The sequence below is a fragment of the Nyctereutes procyonoides genome, unplaced genomic scaffold, assembly GCF_905146905.1.
Source record: "Nyctereutes procyonoides isolate TBG_1078 unplaced genomic scaffold, NYPRO_anot_genome, whole genome shotgun sequence".
In the NCBI taxonomy this organism is placed as follows: domain Eukaryota; kingdom Metazoa; phylum Chordata; class Mammalia; order Carnivora; family Canidae; genus Nyctereutes; species Nyctereutes procyonoides.
Window position 1 is genome coordinate 4,460,124 of NW_026575082.1, and position 15,496 is coordinate 4,475,619.

At 49.2% G+C, this 15,496-nt stretch overlaps 1 protein-coding gene across 2 annotated transcripts in view; it reads right to left on the reverse strand.

Moving 5' to 3' along the window:
- The window catches only part of LOC129514441 (beta-Ala-His dipeptidase), a 30,261-nt gene extending 21,830 nt beyond the window's left edge, over nucleotides 1-8,431 (reverse strand). The window contains exons 1-3 of one of the 2 annotated variants that reach the window (XM_055333003.1): nucleotides 8,147-8,431; nucleotides 4,121-4,246; nucleotides 781-930 (exon numbers count right to left, since the gene is read on the reverse strand). In XM_055333003.1, coding sequence (XP_055188978.1) covers nucleotides 781-930; nucleotides 4,121-4,204 — 234 coding nt within the window. In that variant the 5' untranslated portion in view covers nucleotides 4,205-4,246; nucleotides 8,147-8,431. Of the gene's footprint in view, nucleotides 1-780; nucleotides 931-1,331; nucleotides 1,454-4,120; nucleotides 4,247-8,146 lie in introns of those variants that run through there. The other variant, XM_055333004.1, reaches the window with a different exon arrangement.
- Nucleotides 8,432-15,496: the final 7,065 nt, after the last annotated feature.

The following is a 15,496-nucleotide window of genomic DNA, read 5'->3' on the forward strand; positions in this document are numbered from 1 at the left end:
AAACAAACAAACAAACAAAAACATCACATTAAAAAAAATGTTATTTAGTTCTCCCAGAAAATTCAGACATGACACCAGGAGTCCTGTTTCTACCCTTGGGTTTTTGTCGTGCCCACATAATTCTTTTAATCATCACTTTATCTACCTCTAAAATGGGTGCCATGAGACACTGAATTAAAATGTAATAGATAATTAAAAGTAAAGTGCTTCCTTGGATGCATAGTGACAAACAGTAAATTTAATTGAGCAAATTCTTCGATATGAATTCAGACTTAGGTGGCTTAAATTAGATGGACATGGTTCTGGAAAACACATGCCACTGGGGAGACTCAGCTGTGCTGAAGGAGGCACCACCGGTGCTTAAATGAAAAGATTGCCCTTTATCACCGGGACACAGCGATAAGCGGGGATTCTGATGAAAGACCAGATCCTTTGAGAAAGGTACATGTGAACATAAGGGAGGGACAGTTTAGAAAAATTTAAACCACATGTGAAGGATGAGACTAGTACAGGAAAGGGGGGGTCTTTCTGAAAGGTTGGCTCTGCTCGCCCACTCCATCCGCTCTCGCCTGCCCCTCTGCCCCGACACCACGAGAAATCAGTAATGCCGACTTGTCTGGGACAAGATTTTTTTTTTTTTAGCCCTATTGGGAATTGAGATTATGGGGGCATTTCTGTGGAGGATCGGATGGGAGCAGGTCCCAGTCTTGCCACGCCCAAGGGAAGGCATGGCCGATGCACAGAAACGACAGCTCGTCGCGGGGAGGGGGCGTCCGGCACCTGCTGAAAACCCGAGTCCACGGAGTCCACGCTGGCTCCCAGGCACCGAAGCTGCTCTGCCGCCAGGGCCATCATCCTGAAGAGTTCTTGTCTCAGGTGGGGCAGGGGCTGGACCGAGTCACTCTCCACAGCCACCCACTCCTTAAGCGTCTGGAAGGAAAGGTGACAAGGTGATTTGCCTGAGGGGGGCCAGCGTCCACTCTAGGTGGGACACACCTCACCGAGCCATGACTCGAGGGCAGGAGGTACCAGGTGCCCAGCGCTCCCCACCTGCGCTGGAGACTGAGTTGGCAAACACGCAATATTCCAAAGTAACTGCCAGGTGGGCTGCTGTGGTCAAGAACCAGAGGTAGACACGTCTGCTTAAGAAGGAAGAATAATAGGGCAGGACAGGCAGGGTCGAAGTTTGCCTTCCAGGCCCCGGGCCTGTGCCTCGCTGGAAACACCACTTCCCGTTTATTAGGAACCGGGAGCAGCTGGCTGGCAGCCCCTAGTGCAGGACTCTGGGCCTCCCACGAGTGCCCTGGAGGCCTCTGGTCCTCGAAACTCACTTTAGGAACCACACAGTGGCCTCAGCTGGGCGGCAGGCTCCCCAGACCATCCTCTGCATGCAGGTCTGGCACCTCCCGAATCCGGGAGGCGGTGTCCCCAGGGCGAGGCAGGCAGGCGGCCTTGGCTTCTGTACCTGGTTCCGCCCGTTGGAGGTGTAGGATTTGCATGTGTTCAACTGGTAGCCTCAGCTCCCTCCTACACACGAGGAGGGCGGTGCTCTCTACCTGCAGGCTACTGTGAGTGTGATACTGTCACGCAAGAAATACACATGTTGATCTTTGTCCTGAGCTCTTGGCCAGAGCCCCTATGACCTCTAACTTCATATGTGATAAAGGTGCTAGGAGCATGTTTTGTTCAGAGATTCAGTCTCTGTCTTGGGTTCCCGACACAGCGCTCCTAACTCCCTGGAACTTCCTGGGAGACGGGAGCATATTGTGTTCTAATGGGGCAGTTCTAGTGGGCTCCGGGGTGGGGGCTGCCTCACCAGAAAGACCAAGCTGTGATTAGAAGCTGGGGGCTCCCTGCCCCCACCGCATCCTCTGGGTGGGGAAGAGGAGCTGTAGGTTAGTTAATAATCATCTTGCCTCCATGATGAAGCTTCCACAAGCACCCCAGAAAGTATGGGGTTCACAGATCTTCCAGGTTGGTGACTATAGCCTGAGAGGGTGGCATGCCTCAACCCCAGGGGGACAGAAGCTGCTTCCAGACCCTGCCTTGTGTGCCTCTCCATCAGGCTGCTCACATCTACCCTTTATCATGTCCTTAATTACATAACAAACTCCAAACATAATTGTTTTCCTGAGTTCTGGAGCTGCTGTAGCAAATGACAGGCCCTGAGTGGGTTCGTGGGAGCCCCAATTTGGAATATGTAAGTAACCAGGGGCTTCCCTACCTACGTGTGACTTGGCATCCCCCACTGGCGCTGAGGGTAGGAGGGTGATGCTCACACCAGGCAGGGGGTGTCAGAGGGAGTTGCACTGTGGGGTGCCCCTTTGGTGTCCAGAGAACTAGACAGTTGCTTGATGTGTGGGAAACACACACATCTGGCCACTAAAGTGAGGGGAACCATCGAAGAAAACAAGCATTCCTTTCCACGAGGATTAGACAATGTGCATAAGACTTAGCTCAATGCCTGGCCCCTACTGGGCACTCAATAAACACCAACTAATATTGGAGATTAATAATCATCAATCACATTCCACTATTGTTGCTTGAGTTGTTCATATTGGGATAGCCACCATTTTTATTAAAAACCACATATACTGGGGATCCCTGGGTGGCTCAGCGGTTTAGTGCCTGCCTTTGGCCCAGGGCACCATCCTGGAGTCCCGGGATCAAGTCCCGCATCAGGCTCCCGGTGCATGGAGCCTGCTTCTCCCTCTGCCTGTGTCTCTGCCTCTCTCTCTCTCTCTCTCTCTCTCTCTCTCTCTCTATGTCTATCATAAATAATAAATAAATAAATATTAAAAAAAAAAACAAAAACCACACATACTTTGGGTGACTGATCTTGGATTCCCCAATTTATTTTAGTTTGATCTCTTTGCTGGGTGTAGCACTTTTGTTTTTATTATGAAGAAATGAATTTAACCTTAAGGAGTACTGATTTTTAGACTCTTAAGCTGGAATTTACAGAGCAGATGCTGTCAAGGAATCCCTAAAGGTAACAGATTGGATACATGTGAGGAAGTTGCAGAAAGAAGAGTTTTGGCTCAAAGACCTAAATTCATACATCTCCACCGCACACTGTCCCTCTCCACTGCTAATTCCAACCTACAGGTGGAGTCCCCACATGGGCTTCAAGAACCCAGGAGGCATTATGTCAAGTAAATATGCCCAAGAGTTTCAGGAAAGATCCCGTGAAGGTCAAGTGTAGGACCAGCGGCCTGGCCATTCAGCTCTGTGTGAAAGCACGAGACATGAACTCTTCTCAGTGGTCCGCACATGAATATTGCCAGAAGGGGCTGATTGATCCAGTATGCACAGACTGAGCACCAACTGTGTGCCACACAGGGCATGGGGGCTCAGGGTCCAAAACTCCGTGACATGTCACACAGTCCCCGGGCTGCAGTGGACATACCATGTGCCCGGGGACAAGAGGGTCAGCGGAGGAGAAGGGGACTTGCAGGCTGGCGGTGGCTACAGTCCTTCCCTGCCCCCATCCCTCAGCTCCCAGCCTCCCTCTCCACTTGGTCTTCGCCCTCAGGCTCCAGCTCTTCCCCCCCAAGATGTGCACCCACACCATGTGCAGTTTGCCATGTAGTGAGTTAGAGGATTACAAGGGAGGAGACAAAGTGTGTGTTGTGCAAGGGCTACCTAACAGCGTTGACATTGAACTTGGCAGAACTCTGGACGTGAAGCGGGCTGTAGGCAGGTGGAATGGCTCTGGGAGGGTGTCCTGGGGGTGGGCGGTGTCTCAGCAGGCCTTGCAGGAAGGGACCTCAGCAAAGGCCCCTCTAGAGGGGGAATGGGCATTCTGAGGACGGTCCAGGGCCAGTGTGGGCTCCTCGGGCATCATCACTGCTCAGACAGTCTGACCAACATGCTAGGAAGGCCTTCTCTAGGAGGAAAGGCTGCAGAGGATCTCTTCCCTCAATCTGACAAATATTTACTCGTTTAACTCACTGAGGAGCCACAGGCATTTTAAATGGACTTAAGTTTTCAGGCAAAAAAAAAAGAAAGAAAAGAAAATAAAAAAAGAAATCCACACCTCCCCGCAAATAAGGCTTCGTTTACCCAGATACCCAAAGGGTCTGTCATGCAAGCATTTTGCGTGTACCATTTCTCCTACCTGTACGAACTCATCCTGGTGGAGATCAATGTACTGGAAGACCTTCTCCAACAGCCCGGCAGGTGGTGAGGATGGAGAGAACATGCCTCCCTCGAGCAGCAGCAGGGAGGCAAGAAGAGAGGATGCCTGGAGTGGGCCACAGGGGAGAGACAGCAAAAATAAACACCAGATTTGGGACTTCTAACCTTCCAAATACTTCAAGAAAGCTTACTTTATCTGACACAGCTGCTTCCAGCCATTTGGACTAAAATAACAAAAGTAGTAGAACAGGAAATATATTTTTTGCTATGTCTCCACCAAAATGCTTCATTTTCAATGCTCAAGAATTTCAATAAGGGATGCCTGGGGGGCTGAGTGGTTGAGCATCTGCCTTCAGCTCAGGGTGGGAGCCCGGGGTCCTGGGATCAAGTCCCATGTCGGGCTCCCTGCAGGGAGCCTGCTTCTCCCTCTGCCTGTGTCTCTGCCTCTCTCATGAATACATAAATAAAATCTTAAAAATAATTTCAATAAGACAGGAATCAAGTAAACAAGTTTGTCTTTTAGCACCAAGTTTCTCTTTTAGGTTTTCCCTGCCATGCAATCTTTCCTATTGGCTCTCTTTCTGAGAAGAGAAGTCTGCACTCTATACCCTAGGTGGTAAGGGCAATAAGAGAGATTAGTGTGAAGCAGTTCAAAACAAAATAAAACTTTTTTTGTATGATCAACCAGTTTATTAGGAAAAAAATATTTGGGGGCACCTGGGTGGCTAAATCGGTTAAGTGGCCAACTGTTGATTTCAGCTCCGATCGTGATCTCTGGGTCCTGGGATCGAGCCCCATGGCTTGCTGTGTGCTCAGCAAGGTGTCTGCTTCAAGGTTATCTCTCCCTCTCCCTCCGTTGTGCCTGGCCCCGGTTTTTTTCTTTCTCTTTCTCTTTCAAATAAATAAATCTTAAAAAAATGTATATATATATATATATATATATATATATATATATATATTAAGGACTCTCTACAATCCTGTGTGGTATTGTGGGTTTCTCCCGTCCGCTCCTGAAGGTAGAGGATGTTCAAAAGAAACTCATAAGCCATGCTGTGATAAATGACACAGAGGCCCTAGCAATCACTTAGATACTGTTAGCCACTCTCTCTGCCTAGGAACCTCAGCCCATCTCTCTGGTCTTCCTGCAAATCCTTCTGGCCCCTCTGCTTCTGTCTATGAGCGGCCCTTCCTTACTTTGCCTGTAAACATGGGATGTGCCTGAGACCCCAGCCTCCCCCCTCTGCCCTCCCCTTTGGCCACTTCCCAGCCATCCCTCCATCCCCACAGTAGGCTCCAGGCTGGGCCCAGAGCAGAAAAATTAGGTCCAGATGAGGGTAGGCCGAGCAAGGTCAGAGCTACACTAATTTTCTTCTTCCCACCCAGCTCTTCCTTCTGGGTTTTTTGCACATTTTTACAACAGAACCATTTCAGACGATTTCCTCTTGGCCTCTGGTTCTGGGCATGAGCAGGGTCAAGGTGAGGACTTGTGTCGACAGCACAAGAAACTGCAGCTCCCTAATAAAATACACACTACCCCAGTTTAAAAATGGGCAAAGGATTTGAACAGACATTTCTCCAAAGAAAATATACCAACGGCCAATAAGCACATGAAAAGATGCTCAACATCATTAGGCATCAGGGAGTGAAAATCACTTCACACCCATGAGCCAGCGTCAGTTAAAATCAAGAAGTGAGATAAGAACAAGCATAGGTGGGGATGTGAAGGGAGTGCCCCCTTCCTGCACCGATGGGGAGGATGTAAACTGAGGCACTGCTGTGGAAGCCAGGCTGCCAGGCCCTCGAATGCTTACACACAGTCACCGTATGACCCTGCAGTTCGACTCCTAGGTACACGCTCAAGAGAAGTGACGACACGTGGGCCATACAGGAACTTGTCCAGGATGACCTGGGGCAGAGTTCTTCGTGGCAGCCAAGAGGTAGAGCTCGTGCAAGTGAGCGCCCATGGAGGAGTGCATAAACAAGATGTGGTGTCTGCATGCGAGGGAATGTTGCTCAGCCATGAAAACTGACAAAAGAGTGACACATGCACGACACCAAAGAACCTTTAACACACCGCACGGAGTGAAGGAAACCGGACATAAGATACCACAGATGCACTAGTCCGTGGATGTGAAGTGTCCAAAAGAGGCAAATCCTGAGACGGAGAGCGCCTTGCTGGTTGCCTAGGGCTGCTGGGAGGAGTGAGTGCTGGTGGGCAGGGGGTTCTTTCTGGAATGTTCTGAAATTGTGGCAGTGGCCACACAGTTTGATATCCTAAAAGGCGTTAGAAGTGCACACTTGAAATGGGTGAACCGTATGGCCTGTGAGTTCTAGCGCAATGCAGTTGGTACAAAAATAGCAGTCATACATCGAAGCCCTGTCCACAGAGGAAGTGAAGCAGCAGGTTAAAATACGAATATTACTGAGCCATTAGAAATGACAAATACCCACCATTTGCTTCAACGTGGATGGAACTGGAGGGTATTATGCTGAGTGAAGTAAGTCAATTGGAGAAGGACAAACAGTGTATGTTCTCATTCATTTGGGGAATATGAATAATAGTGAAGGGGAATATAAAGGAAGGGAGAAGAAATGTGTGGGAAATGTCAGAAAGGGAGACAGAACATAAAGACTCCTAACTCTGGGAAACGAACTAGGGGTGGTGGAGGGGGAGGAGGGCGGGGGGTGGGGGTGAATGGGTGACGGGCACTGAGGGGGGCACTTGACGGGATGAGCACTGGGTGTTATTCTGTATGTTGGCAAATTGAACACCAATAAAAATTAATTTATTAAAATAAAATAAAATAAAATACGATAAAAGGAGCCGTGCTCCTTCAGGAACAGATGAAGCAGCTGGCCCAGTAGATGGTGCCAGTGGGCCTCCCTGAGCCGGATCCCTTTGCCTTGCGTTCTGGTAGGAGTGCGCTGGATCCAGCTCAGCTCTGTGGCTGCAGAGCCAGAAGCCAAAGGTTACAAATAAATTCTGAGGAAATGAGTCCTCTGACCCACAGTGGCAGGAAGATGGAGCTCTGGGCACCCGCGAAAAGCCCTTTGAAGTGGAGTAGGCTATTTTTTTCACAGCTGATACACCTAAATTAATACTTGAACTTTTATTATTCATTCATTGAATTTTCATGAAAACTTGCTGGATGCTCCTCTCTGATGAAAAATAAAAGGAGGAATTTGGAGAAGAAGAGGGCGCCACGGGCAAAGAAGGTAAAGGGTGACTGCAAGGACCCAGGATCTTTCCAGTCTCAGTGGGAACCACCTCCCTTCTCAGGCTGAGGACTGAGCTTCCAGAAAGACTGCTCCCCGGCCATGTGCGAGCAGGAGCTTGCACACACGTCACTCCGCATTCCCCCATCCCTGCATGGCAGACGGATGCAGGGACGGAGCACTGTTGTCCTTTGCCATCAGGCCCACGGGCACTCACTCTGCGCACCAGCCCTTGGATCCGGGGTGGGACCCCGGGCGGCATGTCTGCCCCGCTCCAGAGTCCTTCATGTCCCTTTTCCTTCCTGTTTGTCTCCATGTGTTATAGTCACACTTGATCTTGAACTAATCACCCAACAGAATCCTGCAGATTTAGAAGGTTGTCAGGGAACAGGAAGGTGAAGCGTGGGGTCATGGAGGCAGAACCTGTTTTCTCAGGGAAGCAGGTTGCCCAACCCCAGGCTGGGGGGGGGGGGGCAGAGGAAACCTTGCTCTCTCCACAGGCTTCTGCTAACTCCAGCTGGTCGTTCTTTGATCTGGAACAAACTCCCAAGTGTCCCTGTGCTAAATCTTATTTTTAAACACTTTACCTCTTAAGATTTATCGATGTCATGCCCAGGTCTGTGATGTAAAGCACCCCCCAGTCCCAATCCAGCGCCACCTCCTCAGAGCCTCCCTACTGCCCTCCTGCCCCAGGCTGGTGCCCCAGCTTCCCCCCCATCCACCAAACCCTTTTTGGCCTGTAAGAAATTTCAAGGCCAGGTTGGACGTGCACACCGAGAATTCTACTCACCTAGTCTCCTGGGGAGGCCTGTGTCACAGTCCTACAGCACTTGCTCTGCCCGGTGGCTGCTTAGATGAATTTGTTAGGATTCGCCTACTTTATCTCACCATGACAGGGTTCAAAATAAAATCCCAAACCCAAACCCAGGCTTTTCCGGAGTCTTGTTAATTCCCCTGCAGGTGCTCAACTGAACCGGGTGATTCTGTAGAGATTAACGAGCTCTGGCAAGGAGTCTGGAAGAAGGAGCAAGCCTGGGGCGTGGCTTTCACAGGGAGCCTGGGTGAAGGAGAGGCTTGCAAGGAGCAGAACTCTCCGGAAAGTCCCAAAGCCGTCAGTTTCTCCAGCAGAGACGGCCAGAAGCCAGGGGATGGAGGAGGAGCTGGGTGTGGTCACGGGGTGCAGGCGGCACAGGCCCACCCGTATGCCCTCCGGAGGCCCAGGCCCGAGGTCCTGCACGGCATCGGACCCTCCTCTGCCCTGGGCTCTGCACACAGTGCTCCATCCTGGGCCTGAGACCGCTGGTCCCATGATTGAGCTGTTGGGGACTGCAAGGTTCTCTCCCTCCCTCTGGTCTGCACCCCACGTGGGCCTCAGGGAAGGAGAAAGCAGGCATTGTCCGCCTGCGACAGAAGGGACTCTTGGGGCCCATTGTATTCCCCACAGTCGGGCGGTCCCGGCCCAAACACCCGCACAGAGGGTCCTGCTCCGCGGTACTTTCGCAGCCTGCTGACCCCTGGCAGGGTGCCAGCTCCCAGCACCTGCAAGCAGGGCCCAGGCAGGCTGGGAGCAGAGGTGGGAGGGGAGGGGGGAGAGGCCCTACTGCCTCCCACGGTGTGCAGGTACCCCAGGTCACATCTGAGGGGCACCAGCCCCAACAGCAGCATCATGGCAGGAGCTGGATGGGGGCTCCTCAGAGGCCAGACTCCCCCTGGTTCTGCACCCAGACTGAGTTCGGCCTTCAGTCTGGGGGAGCAGGTCCCAAAGCATCAGTGGTCCTGTCCCCCGCTCCCAGGCCAACTTTGTGTCTCCTGGCCTCCGGGCTGTGCGTAGATGGGGGCCAGGGTTCTCCCGTTGAAGCTCACCTGACCGACTTTTCTTTTTTTTTTTATTTTTTATTTTTTTATTTTTTTTCTGACCGACTTTTCTATGAGGGTTAACAGGGTGAATGGAAGCACCTGCAGGGTGACTGACGGATCTCAGGGCACGACAGAAATCGGGGTGCTGGCGGCAGCTGAACAGAGAAGCACCCGGAAGGCCCGGGGCAGGGGGCGGGGAGGGAGACCCAGACCAGGCCCAGAAATGGGGCTGACCAGGGAGAGTGAGCGAGGTGCTCGGGGTGTCGGGAGTTGCTGGGCAGTTTGTCCAGAAACCTCTAGTCGTCTCCATACTCCTGAATGTCAGCCTGGAGCTCACAGAGAACTTGCTTTGACTTCAAAGCACAGGCTTCCCTCGTCTTCAGGACCGGAGCCCAGGGCAGCGCGCAGGTTCCAGGCCTGGCCCCCCGAACGCGTCAGGCGTCTGCAGGCGGCCTGTGGTGTCCAACACGAAGTACGACAAATGAAAGTTCAGGTCTTTTGCCCATTTCATGATTAGATTGTTTGTTTCTTTGGTGTTGAGTTTAATAAGTTCTTTATAGATCTTGGAAACTAGCCCTTTATCTGATACGTCATTTGCAAATATCTTCTCCCATTCTGTAGGTTGTCTTTGAGTTTTGTTGACTGTATCCTTTGCTGTGCAGAAGCTTCTTATCTTGATGAAGTCCCAATAGTTCATTTTTGCTTTTGTTTCCTTTGCCTTCATGGATGTATCTTGCAAGAAGTTACTGTGGCTGAGTTCAAAAAGGGTGTTGCCTGTGTTCTCCTGTAGGATTTTGATGGAATCTTGTCTCACATTTAGATCTTTCATCCATTTTGAGTTTATCTTTGAGTATGGTGAAATCGCACAGAGGAAGACATAGACATGGCCAACATGCACATGAGAAAATGCTCTGCATCACTTGCCATCAGGGAAATACAAATCAAAACCACAATGAGATACCACCTCACACCAGTGAGAATGGGGAAAATTAACAAGGCAGGAAACAACAAATGTTGAAGAGGATGTGGAGAAAAGGGAACCCTCTTACACTGTTGGTGGGAATGTGAACTGGTGCAGCCACTCTGGAAAACTGTGTGGAGGTTCCTCAAAGAGTTAAAAATAGACCTGCCCTATGACCCAGCAATTGCACTGCTGGGGATTTACCCCAAAGATTCAGATGCAATGAAACGCCGGGACACCTGCACCCCGATGTTTCTAGCAGCCATGTCCACAATAGCCAAACTGTGGAAGGAGCCTCGGTGTCCATCGAAAGATGAATGGATAAAGAAGATGTGGTTTATGTATACAATGGAATATTCCTCAGCCATTAGAAACGACAAATACCCACCATTTGCTTCAACGTGGATGGAACTGGAGGGTATTATGCTGAGTGAAGTAAGTCAATTGGAGAAGGACAAACAGTGTATGTTCTCATTCATTTGGGGAATATGAATAATAGTGAAAGGGAATATAAGGGAAGGGAGAAGAAATGTGTGGGAAATATCAGAAAGGGAGACAGAACATAAAGACTCCTAACTCTGGGAAACGAACTAGGGGTGGTGGAAGGGGAGGAGGGCGGGGGGTGGGGGTGAATGGGTGACGGGCACTGAGGGGGGCACTTGACGGGATGAGCACTGGGTGTTATTCTGTATGTTGGCAAATTGAACACCAATAAAAAATAAATTTATTTAAAAAATAAAAAAATAAAATTTATTTCAAAAAAAAAAAATGAAAGTTCAGGAACAAGGGGAGCCCTGAGGAGCTGGCAGGAGTTTCTCCGTCCTGTATATTAGTTCCCTAGGGCTACTGGAACAAGTGCCACTGACGGGGTGGCTCAGAGCCGCAGAGCAGATCCTCTCACAGCTCTGCAGTGGGAAGTTAGGACCACACTCCCTCAGAGGGCTCTAGGGGAGGCCTTCCTTGCCTTTTCTCCAGGAGCGAGTGAGCTGTGAGAGAGTGGGGCTAGCTGCCATCCTGGGGAGCCCAGTTCACCATCCTGGGGGCTCAGCTCATCATCCTGGGGGGCCCGGTTCACCATCCTGGGGAGACCTTGGCTCCCCATCCTGGGCCCTGGTCACCATCGGGGGGCCTGGTTCACCATCCTGGGGGAACCCCAGCTCTCCAACCTGGGGGCCCAGCTCCCCATCCTGGGGGGGTGTCCCGACTCACAGCTGCAAGGCTCTGATCTGCACCCCAGCTCCACCCGCCTCCATCTGGGTGTGTCTCTGTGCTCTCTCTTCTCAGAGGGACACTGGCAGTGGCTCTAGGGTCCACCCCACTCCAGTAGGACCCCATTTTAACTGATTACATCTGCAAAGACCCCACTTGCAAATAAGGTCCCATTTGGAGGTTCCAGGTGGACATGCATTTTGACCCAGTACAACCGGCTCTATATTTTCTCATGATCTCCTACTCTGTTCTGTGTTCACTTAATAATGATCTGACTTGCTTGGACATAAGTTGTATAAGGGCCAGGACCTTTGCCTCCCTTATCTCCATATCCCCGCGTGCCTGTCACAGAATAAGACCCCAGCCAACACTGAGGGAGCGATTACAGGCACAGATCTGAAGGATACTGGGACTTTCACTGACGCCACTACTATCTCAACACCGCATGGAAAAAAAGCAAAACCTGTCCACGGATAAGACCATTTCAGCTGTGACATGAACAAGGGAAGTGTAAATACAAATTTGGGCTGATTTCATTCCCTCCCAGCAATCTCAAGAGTCTCCAGGGTTTCCTGAAAACCCACCAGTGGATTTGCTCATCGTCCTGCATGAGGCCCTCCTTCCTTGTCCATAATCCACAGCCTCGCAACCGCCAGTTCTGTGCCCGCACAGTGCACACCAGCTGCTGCAGCTGAATGGGGAGGCCCTCTGGGGGCCGGGGCATCTACAACCAGCACCTCTCATGCAGAGGGATCATCGCTGCCGACTGCCTGCGCCCCTCCTCCCCGAAGGGATTTTGGATTTTCTCTTACTCCTCAGTGTTCTCGGCCTCACTGTGATGTGTCAGACATATTTCCACGTCTTGCTCAATCCTCAGCATCCTTTAGCAAACTGAAGACTACTCATTAGTCCCTTTTTGTGGCCAGTTATGCATTTACCTGAACCATAGAGTTTTTCCAATTACTAATTTCCATTTTCAGGACTTCCAACTGGTTGTGTTTCATATCTGTCTGTTCCTGGCTCATATGGGCCTTCTACATGCAATCACCAATCTCTTGAATTTAAACATACATCATTTGCATCCATTTTAAACATGTTCTATTTGCGTTTCAGAGGATATAAACTCGCTTCTCAGTTAATTTGTGGGCTTTCTTACTGTGAATTTATATTCTTTGGGATCTTCACCTGCAGACTCTACATGAATGACAGCTGTTTTATTCTCCTTCATGATTATTTCTGCCTAGGACTGTTGAGGTTGCCTCCACCTGGCACTTCAGGATCCCTGGTCCAGGATCAGGTTTTAAGCTGGTGGCTTAGCGTTCCCCAACTGTGCAGTGAGGCTGGGATGTGTCACCAGCAGGGAGACCCACCAGTCCCTCGGTTTCTGCAATGGCAGTGGCCCTGGCTGTTCTCTGTGCAGGGCACTATTGGTCCTATGACTCTGTGGGAGTCTCATTTCCAGAGGCCATGGCCTGTTTCGGACCCAAAGTCCTGCAAAGTAGCGGCTTCAGCCCCAGATCACCTCTGTAGGTTTGGTTCTGTTTTTGTTCAGTAGGGATATTTATTATGTTTCTGAGTCTATGTGTTTTTTTTCTAAGACTTTATTATTTATTCATGAGAGATAAGGAGAGAGAGAGAGAGAGAGAGAGAGAGAGAGAGAGAGAGAGAGGCAGGGACACAGGCAGAGGGAGAAGCAGGCTCCATGCCAGGAGCCCAATGTGGGACTTGATCCAGAGTCTCCAAGATCATGCCCTGGGCTGAAGGCGGTACTAAACCGCTGAGCCACCTGGGATGCCCCTGAGCCTATGTGTTTTTAATTAAAAATTTAGAGCACATGTAATTGGGGTATTTGGAGTGGATGGGAGAGTTCAAGAGTGAACTCAGTGAATCTTGATCAGAAGTCCCTACAGTGATTGCCTCCTGAAAGGCAAGGGCTCCCCAGCCTGGCCCAGTGCAAGCCTCAGTGAGCATTGTCCACATACAGACGGACAGGAAACATGCCTCACTGCACACTTTCTGAAGTCCAGGGACTGGGCAGGATTAGCATGAAGAAGAACTCCCTGAAAGGCTGTGAGCTGCAATTACTGTGCCTTAAGAGACATAAACGTCCATGTCCCAGATACCCACAGCCTCCAAGACCAGGACAGGGGATAGAGTAATAACTGTGGGCCCAGCACTGTGAGTCCAGGATCTAAACCAAGGGCTAGGTCAGTAGGGTCTGGGCTCTAGGTCACTGACCCACCCAGTGCTCCTGCAGAGACCGTTGACTGCACACAGTACAGGGTGTGCAGTTAGGTAACAGGATGCCACCCACAATGTCAGTATGGCGACTCCGGGAGCCCGGGGTACTGGGGTTGCTCATCATCCTACAATCCTTGGGAGTTTCCACCTGTGCATACTCCCTCTGGCTTCTTTCCTTTCACAAACTCCTCACTCCCTCAGGGTGTTCTGTACCCCATTCCTTCAGGGGTAGACAGGGAACAGCATCCCCAACTTTGTGTGCCAGCGGCTGCCGAAGCTGAGTGTGGTCCTTCTCAGGGGCATCAAGCATAGTCGGAAAAGGTGCCTCTGTTCCAACAAGAGCACTTCTGAATGGGGAGGATTGTAATCACTTGAAAGAGCAGTTGAGATATGGGGCACTTGAGGAATTACAGGGGCCAGCAGGGAGAGGTGCTCTGGGGACGAGTCCCTTGCACCCAGTGTATGGGAATGGCCTATTGTTTTGTGCTCAGGGCTGGGAGGGGTGCAGTGGGGCTTACTTGCTCCTGCTGCAGCATTTCTTATCTGCCCCGAATTAGTGAGACTACAACAGCTGGTGCAGGCTCTCCATCCGTAAGTAATCCACCCGCCTGCCCCTTTAGGCAGGAGCTCTGTGTGGGTGCCCTGAGAGTCCAAGAGGACTGGCACATCCTACCTCCATTCTCCTCCCAGATAAACCCACACGGTGCTTAGGTTTTATAAAATACATCTGCTTCAAAAGTTCCCAAAATCTTATACTAAGTTAAATTATGTATACTCATTAAATATCCAGACCATTTCTAAATAAGACAAAATACTGATACAATTTATAAACATGTTTTAAATATGAGTTTATCTACTTTTGGCTTCTTATTACAGAGAGATAAGGTATATGAATGTATTGGTAAACATATTCCTTTGCTACATTGAAAATAAATTGTACTGTGAGGAAGCACAGGCCTGTAGAAATTATGATGATGTATTCATAAAGTTGCTAATTTACTACAGAATATGCATGTAACAACCAGCTCACAACTGCTTACCTCCTCATGTTCACTAGCTATCAAAGTTACAAGGGTTAAGAACTCTAATCCATGCATATAAGTGAAACTGCTAAGAATAACTAGGGTAAAGAAATAAACTCTGTTTACAAAATACCAAGGAAAGTAAGGTGTGCTTTTGATAAGAAAAAGTATATAAGGTGTGAAGATATGTTCTTACTCAAAGAAGAGTGATTTTGTCCTAGCTAGGGGTTATCTAAAGGTTGTTTCAAAATCTAAAAACCAGGAGAATAAAAAATAGAAATGAAACAAGTATCAAAAGTTGGGGGAAAAAAAAGAAAATCTTATGTTGTGTGGTGAAACTGGTGAAAATTAAATGAATTTATTACAAGTTTTTCTAAAAGAGCTTCCATATCAACAGTATAGTGGTGCCTATGTAACACTAGAATTTAATAATCTTTCTCTATTAAAAGGACAATACTTTTTTTGATTATTGTAAAAGACTGTTTTTCACATGTTGACTAATCTGCCCAGAAAATAAAGATTATGTGCCTTATTAAAATAACTTTCTGTTCTTTACGTTGCTTAATCAGGTCCTTGATTACTTAAGAAAGTCGAAACTTCTCAGTATTAAAAGAACTAAAGTTTGGGGGGTTATTATCTTTTTCCAAACTATGCAACTTCCTGATTTGCCCTTGAAAATTTGAAGTTATCACTCTGGTTAAATAGATAATCAAGTATTACTTCACAGTGACCTTTGATAATATTTAACCAAATTTTAAACCTTTGGATGTTTTTGACAACTTCCAAAAGTCAAATTCTAAATGAAGTCTTTTTGACCTATAACTAGTTTTGGGCTTTTTAGGAGGATCCC